The sequence below is a fragment of the Cololabis saira genome, chromosome 10 (genome assembly GCF_033807715.1).
Source record: "Cololabis saira isolate AMF1-May2022 chromosome 10, fColSai1.1, whole genome shotgun sequence".
In the NCBI taxonomy this organism is placed as follows: domain Eukaryota; kingdom Metazoa; phylum Chordata; class Actinopteri; order Beloniformes; family Belonidae; genus Cololabis; species Cololabis saira.
Window position 1 is genome coordinate 33,003,358 of NC_084596.1, and position 14,028 is coordinate 33,017,385.

Consider the following 14,028-nt stretch of genomic DNA (forward strand, 5'->3'; position numbering starts at 1 on the left):
TTTCTATTTAAAAAAAGAAAAAAGCCTTATGCTTTTTAAACAGTTTGCTGAGCTATGTAAAGAAAAAAAATGGTTAGTCAAAATCAGTAATGGTTTTGACTTACTAAATTAAAAATGTATAAAGATTATTTATTTTGGAAACTAATAACCCGTTTTAAGTACTTCAAATACAAAATAGTTTGTTTTTTAAGTACATTTTTAGAACCGTTTGGCAACAATGTTTTGTGTCACAAAACATCACACTTGTTGGAATGAAGAAACGAGAATGAACCATTTAATTTGTGTAAAAATGTTCATTACATCACAGAAGCGATAAACTTCCAACATTTGGGCGATATTTAACATTTAAACCTGAAAACAGTGCATAGCTGGAAACAATGCGGCTCCATGCAAAAGAAAGTGGACAGCTGTTGAAGGTGAACTCTTCTTGTTTTGGCCCTGAGACGGCGGAGGACTCCTGCAGGTTATGGATCGTCTTTCACCTCGGTGAGCTCCTCTATCCGCACCAAGACGCTCTCAATCATGTCGAAAGTGTGCAGCGCCGAGTGCAGAGCCTGAAAGGAAGCCATTAAGATTCAGCCAGCTCATCACGGCGCTCCCGTCTGACACAATCGTGCCATTTGTTTCTCATTTAAATACGAAGCGGTAACTGACCTGAATCTGGGACTCTGATGTCATGTTTGGCAGCTTCTCGTCACCGACGGTTACAGACAGCACTGACTCGTCTGGAGGACAGAACATGCACGCACGCTGTCAGGAAAATCACTTACTAGCACGGCATCTTCTGCCTACAGCCATCGAGAGAAACAGATAAAGAATGAAGTGTTGATCTGACCTTGACCTTTGACCTTGCTCCTCTTGCTCTGCAGGGTGTTCTGCAGCTCTCTCTCATAGTGAGCTCTCGACATGTTCAGCCCAACACGCAGCGGCTTCATGAATGTATCCTCTATCTTGTACAGCTCGGTCCAGATGCCCGTCTGGAAGGTGATCGTCAGAAGAAAAACATCAGCAGGTCTGTTAGTGTAGCCGAGTCCCAGCTGGAGCGAGTGAACGGAAACGCCAGTCCCCTCCTGTGTTTTCAGCAGGAGTTGCCGTTGGACTGGAGCCCGGACTCACCTGGTTGTCTGTGTCTTTGTCTCTGATCACCAGGTAACGCAGCAGGTTCAGAGCCTCCATCACTCTGTTTTTTTAAAACACGAAACAAAACCCTGAGTTAACTCTCGACACGATTGAAGGAGCACTTCAAATCTAAAGGCAGGTGGTTTTAATGACGCGGCCGATCACTTTTGAGCCAAACCTGACGACTAACATGTAACAGGAAATGTTTAATTAAGTACTTTTATCATTCTGTTCACAACATCTGACATAATAACTCTCATCCTTACTAAATAAAGTGGATCGATATTAAGGTTATTTCTTCCCTTCCTGATATCTTTTTTTTTTTGCATGTTTGTCACACTTAAATGTTTCAGATTATCAAACAAATTAAATATTAGACAAAGATAACACAAGTAAACACAAAATGCAAACACTTTTCACACAGGGCCATGTAGGTTTGGATTTTTCTTTCCCCTTAATAATAAAAACCTTCATTTAAAAACTGTATTTTGTGTTTACTTGTGTTATCTTTGTCTTATATTTAAATTTGTTTGATGATCTGAAACATTTAAGTGCGACAAACATGCAAAAAAATAAGAAATCAGGAAGGGGGCAAACACTTTTTCACACAACTGTATAGCCTACAAGTACTAGAGTTTTCTATTAATAACAGCATCAAATATCCCCTCTGCTTTAAACTTTGACATTTGTGTAGATGTGCCAACAAAAAGAACTACGTGAATAAGTTAATTAAAATTAGAAATGTAAATACTTCTATCTGCATTTTTCTACTCAAAGTTAAAGTAAAAACATGAATCTTGGTATGTGGCAGCGAGCAGACTGAAGCTCAGACTTGACGCATCGTTCTCACATCACTAGTCTTTAAAGGCAGTGATTCCTGGACTGGTGAAGTGTGGGTTTACCTGTCCAGGTACTGCAGGAGATCGGTCTCCGGGCCGTCCGGCAGGCTGAAGACGTGGCGCAGCAGAGGCAGCAGGTGGACGCCCTCGAACCAGGGGTTCCCGTTACCTGGCTGCAGATCGACACACATTTAGTTCCTCGTGAAACACCGATGTGACGGGACTGAAAGGGCCACCTCACCTGGAGGGCGACGTCGATCTGATTTCGGATGTTTTTAATGACGTAGCCTTCCACGCCCGAGTGCTTGCTTATCCTGAGCATGAACCTGAGACGAGACGACAAGTTCCACTGAGAAGAAGAAGAAGAAGAAGAAGAAGAAGAAGAAGAAACCCACCGCTGACGACTTCAGAGGAAGAAAAGCGGCGCTTACTGGAGGAACCTGTACTTGGCTTCAGTGCTGAACTTATCGATGCTCAGCTGGAACACCTTCAGCCCCCTAGTCCTCTGGAGACCAAAATACAAACCGTTAACAGAGTTTTGTTTCTGAGAATGAAGACTGTGAGTATTTAGGTATAAAAGCAACAGTAAATAAAGAAGGTACCAGGACTCACCAGATCATGATTGGGACATATCGTCATGACCTTCACCAAGTTCTGAAAACAGACGCTGAAATGAACAACAGTGTGTAGTTGAGAAAAACCTAACAAAGGACAGCAGATCCTGAGGTTTGCACCACTATGTGAATAACTTCACCTGAGGAACGGTGAGGAAGGTTTTTATCTCCAGCAGACCTGCCGGCAGACTGTTGTCCTCCACCCGCACCAGGCTCTTCTCATACAGCTCCTGCAAGGTCAGACAAGCACATCCATCAAACTCTGACCACCCATGAACCCATGCACCTTTAACACACTCCACAGAGGACTTTGTAGCCTCCTGCTCGCTCTAAAGTTTCTACTGGATCTTCTTCTGAGACGTTACTCAGCATCACGTCTTGGCAAACCTTCAACCCGCTGATCAGTCTCATGCGTCATTGTATAAATCACCATTCAGCTTTTGTAATCATGATAGAAAGAAAACAAATCATGCAGTACGGTGGCATCAGACCATCAAAAACTATTTCCACCTGCAGGAAACTTGACGCATCCAGCAGGTGGTTACGGAGATGAGGTTCACTCGTGGAGCTTCCTTTAGTTCACTTTGAGGTTTAAAAACACATAAAAAAACAGAATTGTTGCTTGTGATCCGGAATCAGAACCTGGCCAGAGCACAGACAGCCAACCCAGGCTTTAACCCCCCCTCCCGTTCACATGAGACTCATTACTATGCATGCCCTCAGGTGTGCAGACAAAAGATATTTCACTCAATCATTCATGCATCCCAGGCAGAGTTTGCCCCCTAAAGGCTCAGTAATCCACATTAACTCCACTATCTCTGTGTGCAAGTCCCTAGAGTTCTGGATAACAATGATATAAGGAGTGTTTTCATTCAGCCTCCTGCAGAAGGAGTTTCCACTGGTCGCTCCACGATGTTGCATTTGATCTGGATTTTACCAGACCATAATAATCCTTTACCAACAACCAGGATCCACAAGGAGCTATAGTGTTTGCTGCTTGTCATCGGTTCTCCACCAACAGAGACAAGTAGCCTTGAATCCACTAAACTACACTGGTCTCCATCTCTGTTTCAGAGTCCAGGCAGCAACACAGGAAGGTTTATAGTCCAGCATCAAATCTTTGCTGGTTAAAAAACAAAAGTTAAAAACCTTTCAAACATGGAAATAATGATTTCTCCAAACTTGCAGAAGAGGCATTGAAGGTCCATTCACCTCATGATTTAAGAAGATAGAGCTTCTCCTAACTCACACAGTTGGTGGTCTGATGTCTCTTCAGCCACATTTGTCCTTTTTTTCTCCTTTGCTTTTTGACTCAAATTTTCCCACAATATCTGTAAATAAACCAGCAGGAAGTTCCTCCTGGCGGCAGCGCTCCCACTCGTAATCCAATACTGCTGAAGTTTGGAGATCAGGTGATGTCCTCCACAATGTCCTGGTTGTTCATGACCGGGACATAAAATGAGGATGGAGTTTAGATGAAGGAGATTTGATGTTTTATGCTGATGCGTTTTACTGCTTTGAGACTTCCTCTCAGTCTCAACAGCACTTTCTTCAGTACTGGATCAAGGCCCAATCCCAATTCTCCTTCACTCGCCCTTCTTTTCTCCACTCGCACTTCTTTTCTTCCCTAAGCCCTAAAAAAGAAGGGGGAGATTTTAGGGCACTTGAGATCTAGGGCACTTGGCCCAGGTGCCTGTCCCAATTCTCCCCCTACCCCTCGTTTTCATCCCTTCCCTGATCAGGAAGCTGAGAGCCAAAAGCTGTTTTAATTTCAGCTGTAGCGCTGTTAATATGGCACTTTATTAAGTTTTAATATTTTTTCAGGTATAATGGTAACCTTAAGATCCCCAACCGGGGCTCAGTTTATCCAAATAACGCCTGTTAAGAAATTTGACCCGATGTTTTCGAAGATGAGAAGAGCCGCCGGCCCCGGGGAGCAGCCTCAGCTCACAGCCCGAGAAGAGACGTGTCCGCCGGGCAGGCTGCTCCGTCAGCCCCGGGAGAGACACTCTCTCCCGGGACGCAGCTCTGTTGAGAATCACGCCGGCTGAAATAAATCATTTAGGAATATGTTGGTTTAATAGATTAAATCTAACAGTTGTAGCTACGCCTGTTAAGAAATTTGCTCAGAAATTTAGAGATTTCTGTCTGCCGGGTCCGGAGCTTGGGTCCGCGTTAAATCGACGCCCCCTCCCCCTAGGTGAAAAGAGGAATTGGGACACCACTACCTTCACGGGAACGCGCAAAAGTTAGGGTTAGGGAAGAAAAGGAGGGCGAGGGGGAGTATTGGGACGCACCCCAAGACTGCTTTGCTGCACTCCATGATCCCTTTTTAAAGCATCTATTTCATCACCAGGCGTTTCCAGTGGACGGGAGGGAACGACAGCATTTTCATCTGCAGCAACATCTGTCCTTCCAACTGCAGCTCAACCTACAGAGGGGAGATGCTTCATAACTGTATAAAAGTAAAAATAACTAAATAGCTGAACTGTTTTGGTTAAAGATGCCTCGTTTAAGTTAAGCCAAGTCAAATTTTGTTTATAAAGCAGTTTTAGAAACAATAAATGCAGACCCAAGTGCTCTATAAAAAGGCAATATCAATATAGACATAAAGCTAAGAAGAAGAATAAAACGGTCATAAAAAGGATAAAAACACTTAGTAGGTACTAAAAGCTAAAGAAACAATAGTTTTAAACTGATCGAGGGTGTTATCAGTTCTGATGTTAAGTCTGGAGGGTCTGGTCCCTGAAAAAGCTGTCACCTCTGTTCTTCAGTCTGGATCCAGGAACTTCCAGGATGAACTGATCTGCAGACCTCAGGTCTCCAGAGTGAGGGTTCACAAGCTCACAGATACGGGGGTGCTGTGTCTCTGACGCACTTAAAAACGGGCAGGAAGCCGGTGTAAACTAGCCGATACAGGAGTGGTGTGTTTCTTTCCTGTCAGGAGGTGAGCTGCTGCATATGGAGCAGCCTGTAGACGGCAAAGTGACGACTGATCGAGACACGAAGAGTTGCAATAATCTAAGAGATGTATTGAAGGCATGAATAACTAACGTCCTGTGAAGGGATCAGGCCTTTAGTTTACTGAGGAGTCTTAAGTGAAAGAAACTGGTCTTCACTCTTGAACTAACCTGTTAAGTTTAAATTTAAATGCACCATTAAACATTAACCCGAGGTTTCTTGCAGCCAAGTGGCAGTAAAGATCCAACGCCAATAATACCATCAATAACACCGTCATACCCATCTGGAAGGCTTGGCTTCCAGATAATATTGTTCGGTTTTATTTTTCCGAGACTTCAGAAACTTGATTTAGCAGGACCTGAATGTTGATGACTATTTACTTTTATTGGCAGATACATCTGGAGTCATCTGCAAAACAATTAAATAAGATATTGTGTAGGAAAAATATTTAATAAAAAGAGAACAGGCCCCAATATGGAGCCTTGGGGAGCCCCGTCACTGAGTGGTGACACAGCTGAAGAATACTGGCTTTAATATTTATATACTGATACATCAATTATTTTCACATGAATAACATGAAATACTTGGCTTTACTGGTCCTACAGTGGCGTTGCTCCATCTTTCCCTCAGTTTCCATGGTAACGTTAAGGTTATAGTAACTGTGGTTGGGTGTCATGTTCATCTCTGACATGTAATAGATGCTTTTCCAGATTTAAACAAATAATATAATAATAAATGAGATAGTAAAGCAAAGCCTTTACATGATCTGATTTTACTGGTGACCCAGAGAGTGCTCTCCATAGATAAAGTATTAATTACTTGCTTGTTTCAAACTATTCTTGTGAAGCTGCTTTTCCTCTTGGATATCCCGTGTAATGTTCTCATGCTTCTTCAGCAGCCCTGCAGGTGATCTTTTAGTAAAACTACTGCAAACATAAACAGTCCCCACCACAAGCAGCTTCTCATGCTGTGATGGATGCGTCACCATCACCAGGGCTTCTGCTGAAGATCGGGATCTCCTGGAGGGTAAAGAAGGAATGTTGCTGCACAAGCAGAGCGTTGTGTCACATTCATGCTGCGTAATAAGGGCGACCAGCTCAGATCCCTAAACCAGCACGTCCAATACACTCCTGTATGAAAGGTTCCTGTTGTTGATGAGAGGTGAGGTAGTCTTAACGAGATCTTTGAGGTTTGAATGTTTGAGCGTTAAAAGCGTGCAGCTCTGAGTCCGTCTGTGGAGGCATTCCTGTGGCCCGTACCACCAGGACCATGGCCCGGCTGGCTCCAGCAGGACTTAGCGACTGTGTTGAACCCTCAGGCTGGGTTTCCACTGATGCTGCAGCTTTGCTGCCTCCTCTTGGCGGATGTTTTAGACACACTGAACTTTGTGGAACCAACTCTGTTGCAGACAGATTTCTGCTTTCAAGTTGCAGATACGAGCTCATACCGTCCTCCGGAGAGCTGCAACTCTGCACCTCTAAACTAGCGTGCTTAAAGAACAGCAGGTTCTGCAGTTTGAGCAGCTACTGAACTCTCTAACGTTTTTCCATCATGTTTGCTTCTCCTGAGCTTCCAGCTCAGCTTCCTCCTGTGAGGGGTGTGAGGGTTCCCACCTACGCAAACTCTCTCCACCTTGGCTTTTAAAACACACAAAGAGGTTCGTGATTATGACCCGAGGCTGGAAAGGCCAGCAGATGAGCATGACTGACCATTAACATTAGTAACTCTATCATTAAGACCACCATTGCCAATAAACACAGATTATTTCATTGTTAATTTTTTTTATGTCCAGGCGAGGGTGGGTGCTGCCGGACTCCACAGATTGATCCACCTTCTTTTTCGTCTGTTGCGTTCATTGAAGCCAAGCATTTTAACATATCCCAGTGGCATTAGGACAATCAAATCTGCCCATTGGTTTTCTGCAAATTTGTCTTTAAAATACCCTAAAACTATTAATGAATTTTGCATCAACACACTGACAGGAAGGAAGCAGATGGTTGCCGACGTGGATAATGACTGAACTGTTATTCAAGAAGAAATGATGAAGACTCTGGAGAAGGTTGGGGTGGTCCAAATACAACCCGGCCAAGTAAATGCGGTTAACTTTGACATAACAGTTGCTAGTAACAGTTCTGCAACAAGAAGCTCCAGACGGTTCAAACAAAGATTATTATACTCCAAGATATTGTTAAACATGATGAAGGAAGTGTTACTCCTTGTGTGGGCTCGTGTGTCACCAATGGTAGTGGGTCATTGGATTTTGCAGAAGCAGCAGAAGAAGAAATACCAATGGGTCAGATATGTTCACTAATGTGAAACATTGCTTCACAAATGTAAATTGAAATCAACATGTAAAACATGCTGACAAAACAGAAAGCAGAAACTCCCAAAAACCATTAACAACTGCAGCTAAAAGAACCAAGACTGCGTGCTGCTGCAGCATCGACAACTAAACATGTATTATTACTTCGTCTAACCACGTTTGATCTCAAGCCTCCTCACACCCAACAGGGTGGGGCTTCCCGCCCTGTTGAGTCACGTTATTCCAGCAGTGTGAAGCCCAGGACTGCTGCATGTTTTTGTGAGGGAACATGCAAACTTCACACAGAAGTTCGCCATCCCCATACAGGAATTGAACCCAGGACCTTCTAGCTGTGAGGCAGCTGCACTACCAGCTAACTCACCACCACCGCGCCCTCTCCCTACGAGATGTTATTTTGCTGCAGTCATGGAGAAGGTAAACAACAAAAAACAATCATTAAATCTGCATTTCAGTCTGACTCACCAATCCTTTCTGAAGTTTAGACTCCTCAGTTCTGACAAAAAACAAAACAACAAAGATTAAACGGGGGATTAGACTCCAAATCCAAACACACATCAAATGTTTTGTGCTTTATTTTTAAGCTTAAAACATTTTCTGGGGTCTCTGGGGGACAAATAACCACAGACATACAATTTCAAAGCTCTTTTTTCAACCAGGTCTTTCCAGCTCAGGTCCGAGCAGCTGGTTTCAGTCGTCCAGTCAGACTCTCCTCCACCTGCCTCCTCTGTGGGGTGCACCTATTTGTGTTAAAGCTTTGTGCGCCCCCACTCCTGCGCTGCAGCAACATTTTAAAATGGCTGGAGTTAAAGAGTTTACTCTGATCTGATCTGTGGTTTTAAGGGAACCTGTAAATCTGAGCAGTTTTTGAGTTTATAGTCTCTTCAAACCTAACTGTCTGATCTTGTCTGATCATTTCAAGTGATGTTTTAGAGTTTAATTTTTTATGTAAAAGCTGGTGGAGATCTTTACTGTCAATAGTGAGAAAAGCAGAGAGCAGACGGAGCATTTACCTGGACAGCAGGACGAAAACATGCTCCATGTTGCTGCGCAGACAGAACACAGAACTGCAGAGGGGAAAGAGTTCGGAGGGTTAAATGTGCTTTTCGTTCCAGTAATTCACAAGCAGAGACGAGCCTTTGCACGTACCTGAAAACACTGGGGAATCTGTCAGCGGCCAGGTGATGGACAAACACCAGGTGAGCCAAGCCGGCCAGAGACGTTTTAGGGCATCGCACCTCCTCCTCCAGAAAGCCTGGAAGCTGCTTCCTCTTCAGCAGAGGCTGGAACACGAGAGCGGGCAGGGACTCTCCGATATCCATAAGCGTGTTCTGGACAACACACACACACACAGCAACAAACATCACCTCTCTGCACGGTCACCTCCGGCTCAGGTTTATCCAGTGCCGCCCCTCCCTAAACGCAGAACACGCGCTGTATGTAGGGCCTCATCTTCCAACGGGGGCCACGTTTTGCGCGATGGGCCGCATTTGCTCGGCAAAGGATAGGCGTAATGGATACACGTATGCACTACCGTGAGGAGGAGGATAGAAAAGAGATCTGAATGGTATGAGTAATTTGGCCGTGCAATGAATTTCAGGGTGCGCGTACAGGCAGGCTCTTGCAGAGATTTCAACTTTTCGTCCAAAAGACATCACAAATCAGGAGCGCGCAAGAAAAGAAAAAAAGGCAAAACACAAGGAAACTCGTGCTTCACTGAAGGTGGGTATGTTGTTGAAATAAAACTTTGTAGTACAAACACTTGAGCTGCTGCTCATTAGACAGGAATCTGTCTCCAGTCTCTGTCTAGACTGGAGATTTGTTTTTCCAGTAGTCCTGATGAACATTTATTGAACACCTTGTTAACTCCCTATGCATTCACCTCTGTTAAAAAAGAGGTAAAATGACCATGTGGTTGTATATAAGCTTCAAACTTTAGCCAATATATAATAAATTGGCTATAGTTTTATATCAATTTATATTCTTAAGAAGTTTGACTATTTTAATGAGATAAATATGCATCTGTAAAAGGCACGAGTGCGTGTTTAGCTCTGATTTCAGACCTGCAAGACCTGCTTTCAGTTTTTTGTGGGGGATTGAGGTGGTGGAGGTAAGTTTCTTTTGATGAGTAATTTATCGCTATTTGTGACTTGTTTATTTCAGTTTTAAGTTTTTTATTTAATATTTATTTAGTATTTCAGGTTGATTTTTTTTTTTTATTTCATTTGACTCATACAGTCAAACTACTTTATCTACCGTACATTTGTTATTATTGATGGGTTGTCAAGTTAAATAGCATGTTGTTATAGGGTCATTTTGTAGCAATGATACATTTGGGATGGGGAGAGGTTTGAGGGCGGGGGGGGCCCCAAATAACATTTCGCTTAGGGCCCCATTTAGGTCAGGGGCAGCCCCGGGTTTATCCTACGTTCATTTCTAATCCCAAACTTCATCGTTGTGTTTTCATGTACATTGATGGTCACACACCACGGATGACTCTTCTATGAATCGTCTCGTGGTTGGTAAGACTGAGTACTCCAGCTCACACTCACTTTTTAAAATTACATGAATTACTTGTACCTGGTTGGATCCCCCTTTACAGCTGACTAAAGTGTTTGTGGCTGGCATGAAGGGCAGGGTGTGATCGGCATTCTGAGATTAGTTGAGGTGTTAAAAAAGATGCTCCATGACTATGAAAGGGCCAAACATTTGCAAAGAAATGAGCACACAAGTCAGGATGGATTAATACTGTCATCGTGCATCAAACTTTGGCCCACCCATCCAAATTATGCAGCAGAAGTTTTTTTTCCAGCCCTCTGCTGGAGCGCTTTGTCGCGTCATTGTCCGGCTGGCGGCTTACACGAGTGGCTGCAACAAGTCTTTTTCCGGCATTCTCTGTAAACCCTTGAGATTGTTGTGTGTTTAGGTCCAATCAGATCATCAGCTTCCAAAACACTCGGATTAACCGGGCTGCACCTGCAGCCGTGCCACATTTAAAATTAACTTCAGCAGGCGTACATGCATTGAGCTGCTGCCCTGTGATTGGCTGATGAGATATGTGCGACAATGAGCTGTTGAACAGGATTAACTAGTTATTGGCTGGTTAGTTATAGTTTATATTGTTCTTTATTTACTGTATTTATTACGTTTCCGTTTGACTGCAGGGTCCTAGTTTGTTGCTGCTCATCAGGACCTCAGTACTTGGTTTTGTTCTCTTTTATGCACCTTGTGTTCTGCAAAGGCAATGAGACATGGTGATGAAAGATCTTGCAGTACCATAATCTCCGTGGCAAAAGTCCTGAGGGGAGACACAGGCAGCGTGTCCGGATCCCTGAGTTGTACCTCCAACAAGGGGTTGCTCAGAGCCTTCATACAACTGCAAAAAAAAAGAATACACACAGTTACAGGGGTCCAAACGAGGACGTAGCATAAGGAAAACATTGGACGAGCTATTTGACACATGTTTAACTCACAACTTCAGAAGTTCTGAGTGCAGTTCGTCTTCTTTATCCTGGTCCTGTTCGCTCGGTGTCTTGTTGGAGTTTTCCCTCGGGGTCTCTCGCCTCAGGACGTTCTGGCTGGCCTCCTCAACAAAGGGTCTGATAAAGTCTATCAGCTCGGTGCAGCAGCGACAAAGGGAAAACACATCATCCTCCTCTTGCTCCTTGGTGTGAGGGATGGGCAGTTTGGACACCTGGTCGAGCACGGAGGACAGGGTCATGCCCAGGGACGATGCTTTACGGCTGCCGAGGCAGAGCAGCACTGGGAGGACAGAGGACAAAAGAATCTGATGAGACCGCGCTACTTCAGAGGATCACAGGTCAATAAAAATACTATTCACCTTTCTGTAGAGGGTTCAGCAGCAGATGGAGGCTCTCCGCTATAGTATCGGGGTCGTCATGCTCTAACTGCTCCAACAGACCAATCAGCAGCTCTTTGGGTCTGCAGGTCTGGAAGAGCAGAGATCCAGCTTAGAAAGCTTGTGTCTGGTGTCAGTGGATCATGTTTCATTGCGAAAAATGTCATATTTAATATCCAATCTCATAATGTGGGTATGTGCTGAACTACTGCTGGAGCAGTAATCAGAGAGGTGTATCAGATTTTACAAACCTCTAACAAGTGGTTAAAAATGGCAAGGCACTGAGGAAGGTTTCTGTCTTCTTTCTTCAACAGAACCTGAATCAGTGGAGTCAGCAAGTTCCAGCCCATACATCTCACTATGTCCTGCGAGAAGACAGGGAAACAAATGATAGACATATTGAGAAGTGTTATCAGTCACGAGACTGCTGAAGCAAGTTTTCTCTGAAAAATGTACCTGATTCTTGTCATCCAGGACGATACTGAGGACCTGCGCGCTGTCCCCCTCCTCGATGCAGGTCTGCCCCGCAACGGTGAAAACATTGTGATCCTCAGCGGTGTAGCTGTCGTCCCCGAGGGCTTGCTGTGTGGAAAAATAACAGAGATTTCACCACACTCAAGAGGCTTATAAAAAAAAGGGAAAGAAGAGCAGTGTTTCAGCAGTGTTTCTTTTCAAAACCTAATACCATAAATGTTCTAGTTACAGCTTCCCAGCTAATAAAATAGATGTTAATTAAATAACTTACAAATGCAACACAGATAAGTAACATTGCACTAAAATTCAATGTCAAGTAATCAGGAGAACCAATCCCCATATGTTATTATTAAAAACACTGACTGTTGATATTTTGCCCCTGAAGTATAACATTAAGTTTTATTTATATCGTCAACAGTCCCATCAAAAAGCAGTTTCATAGCACTTTACATTAAGTTTAATAAAGAGTGACTTTGTTAAACTACTCACTAAGAGATGAACCACTGCCCAAACTGCACTGACATACAGTTGATAAGGAAAAGGCAGTTGTGTTTAAATAAGCCATCTTTGGCTTCCGCTTTGATTATTATTATTTTTTTTTATACTTAATATGTATTATTATCAGTACTCGAGTTGAGGGGGGATGAGGGGGGATGGCATCCCCCCTGAAATAAAAACAGTCCAAATCCTCCCCCCTGTTAAACTGCCATCCCCCCTTTCCATCCCTTATATCCTTTCATCAATGAATGTGGTATTACTGCTATTTCAACATTTAGAGTCATCACCAGAAAAATAACTTATTTGACCATTTTCACCTGTTTCAAGTAGATTTTCACTTGAAATAAGTAGGAAAATCTGCCAGTGGGACAAGATTTATCTTCTTATTACAAGCAAAAAAATCTTGTTCCACTGGCAGATTTTTCTAATTATTTCAAGTGAAAATCTACTTGAAACAGGTGAAAATTGTTGTTTTTTCCAGTGATGAAACTTGTTTTAAGTGTAATGAGATTTTTTTACTAAAATGAGACATTTTAACTAGAAATAAGACAAATATTCTTGTTAAGATTTTGAGTTTTTGCAGTGATCCATTTTAATTATCCTGTGAAGGACAGAGGCATATTGATAAGTTCAGAAAACTGTTTTTTATTTTTGTGTTTTGATGTAAGCCCAGTGGATATATTACATTATTTGTATTCAGCACAAATTATCAGTCCCCATATGATAAAATCCACCATCCCCCTTGATTTTTTTTTACAACTCGAGTACTGATTAATATCAATAAATAACCAGGGAAACGTGTAATCTTGGGCAGCAACACTGATGTTGAAGCTTTGAATAAAGCACATGGTGTTTTCTAAGCAGGAGTGAAGTTTGTGACACTGACACTGAAGTAAAATAAAATATAAAGACATGTTATGAGTTTTGGTTGTACTCACGCATCTCTGCACCACATCACTGAGCTGCTCCAGAGCCATCCCCGTCCTCCGAGTCTGGATAAAGGCTAAATCATTTACTGAAGTCGAAGGTGTCTGTTTTAAATCTGTTAAAGCTTTAGTGATTAGTGAAACCAGCAGAGTGGGTGCAGCTTTTTCTATGGGTCAAATCTTTCACCCAGTCACAGTTATTAAGCACTGCTGCTGCGTACGAGAAACACAAACATAGCAGCGCAAAAGCACTTACATACCTTGATTGATGCCCCAAACAGCAGCCCAGCTGGTTAAAACGTTCAAACTAGCACTCCATGCTACCCGACTGAAACGCGGGCGACTGTTTTGTCCTCCCGGGCTCCCGTATAAAGGCTTATTTATGGTTCCACGTTACACCGACGCAGAGCCTACGGTG

The 14,028-nt window shown here is 43.2% G+C and overlaps 1 protein-coding gene across 1 annotated transcript; it reads right to left on the minus strand.

Annotated features, from left to right (window-relative positions):
• Nucleotides 1-257: 257 nt before the first annotated feature.
• On the minus strand, nt 258-13,971 carry glmna (glomulin, FKBP associated protein a). Its single transcript, XM_061731206.1, has 19 exons — nt 13,871-13,971; nt 13,623-13,676; nt 12,169-12,294; nt 11,964-12,077; nt 11,695-11,803; nt 11,327-11,615; nt 11,130-11,229; nt 9,003-9,184; nt 8,867-8,920; nt 8,319-8,349; nt 2,713-2,802; nt 2,571-2,612; nt 2,390-2,463; nt 2,200-2,284; nt 2,022-2,131; nt 1,117-1,180; nt 836-977; nt 655-725; nt 258-554 (listed from the first exon to the last, which is right to left on the minus strand). Exons 2-19 carry the CDS (start codon nt 13,659-13,661, stop codon nt 465-467), a joined length of 1,812 nt encoding a protein of 603 aa, XP_061587190.1. The 5' UTR covers nt 13,662-13,676; nt 13,871-13,971; the 3' UTR covers nt 258-464.
• Nucleotides 13,972-14,028: the final 57 nt, after the last annotated feature.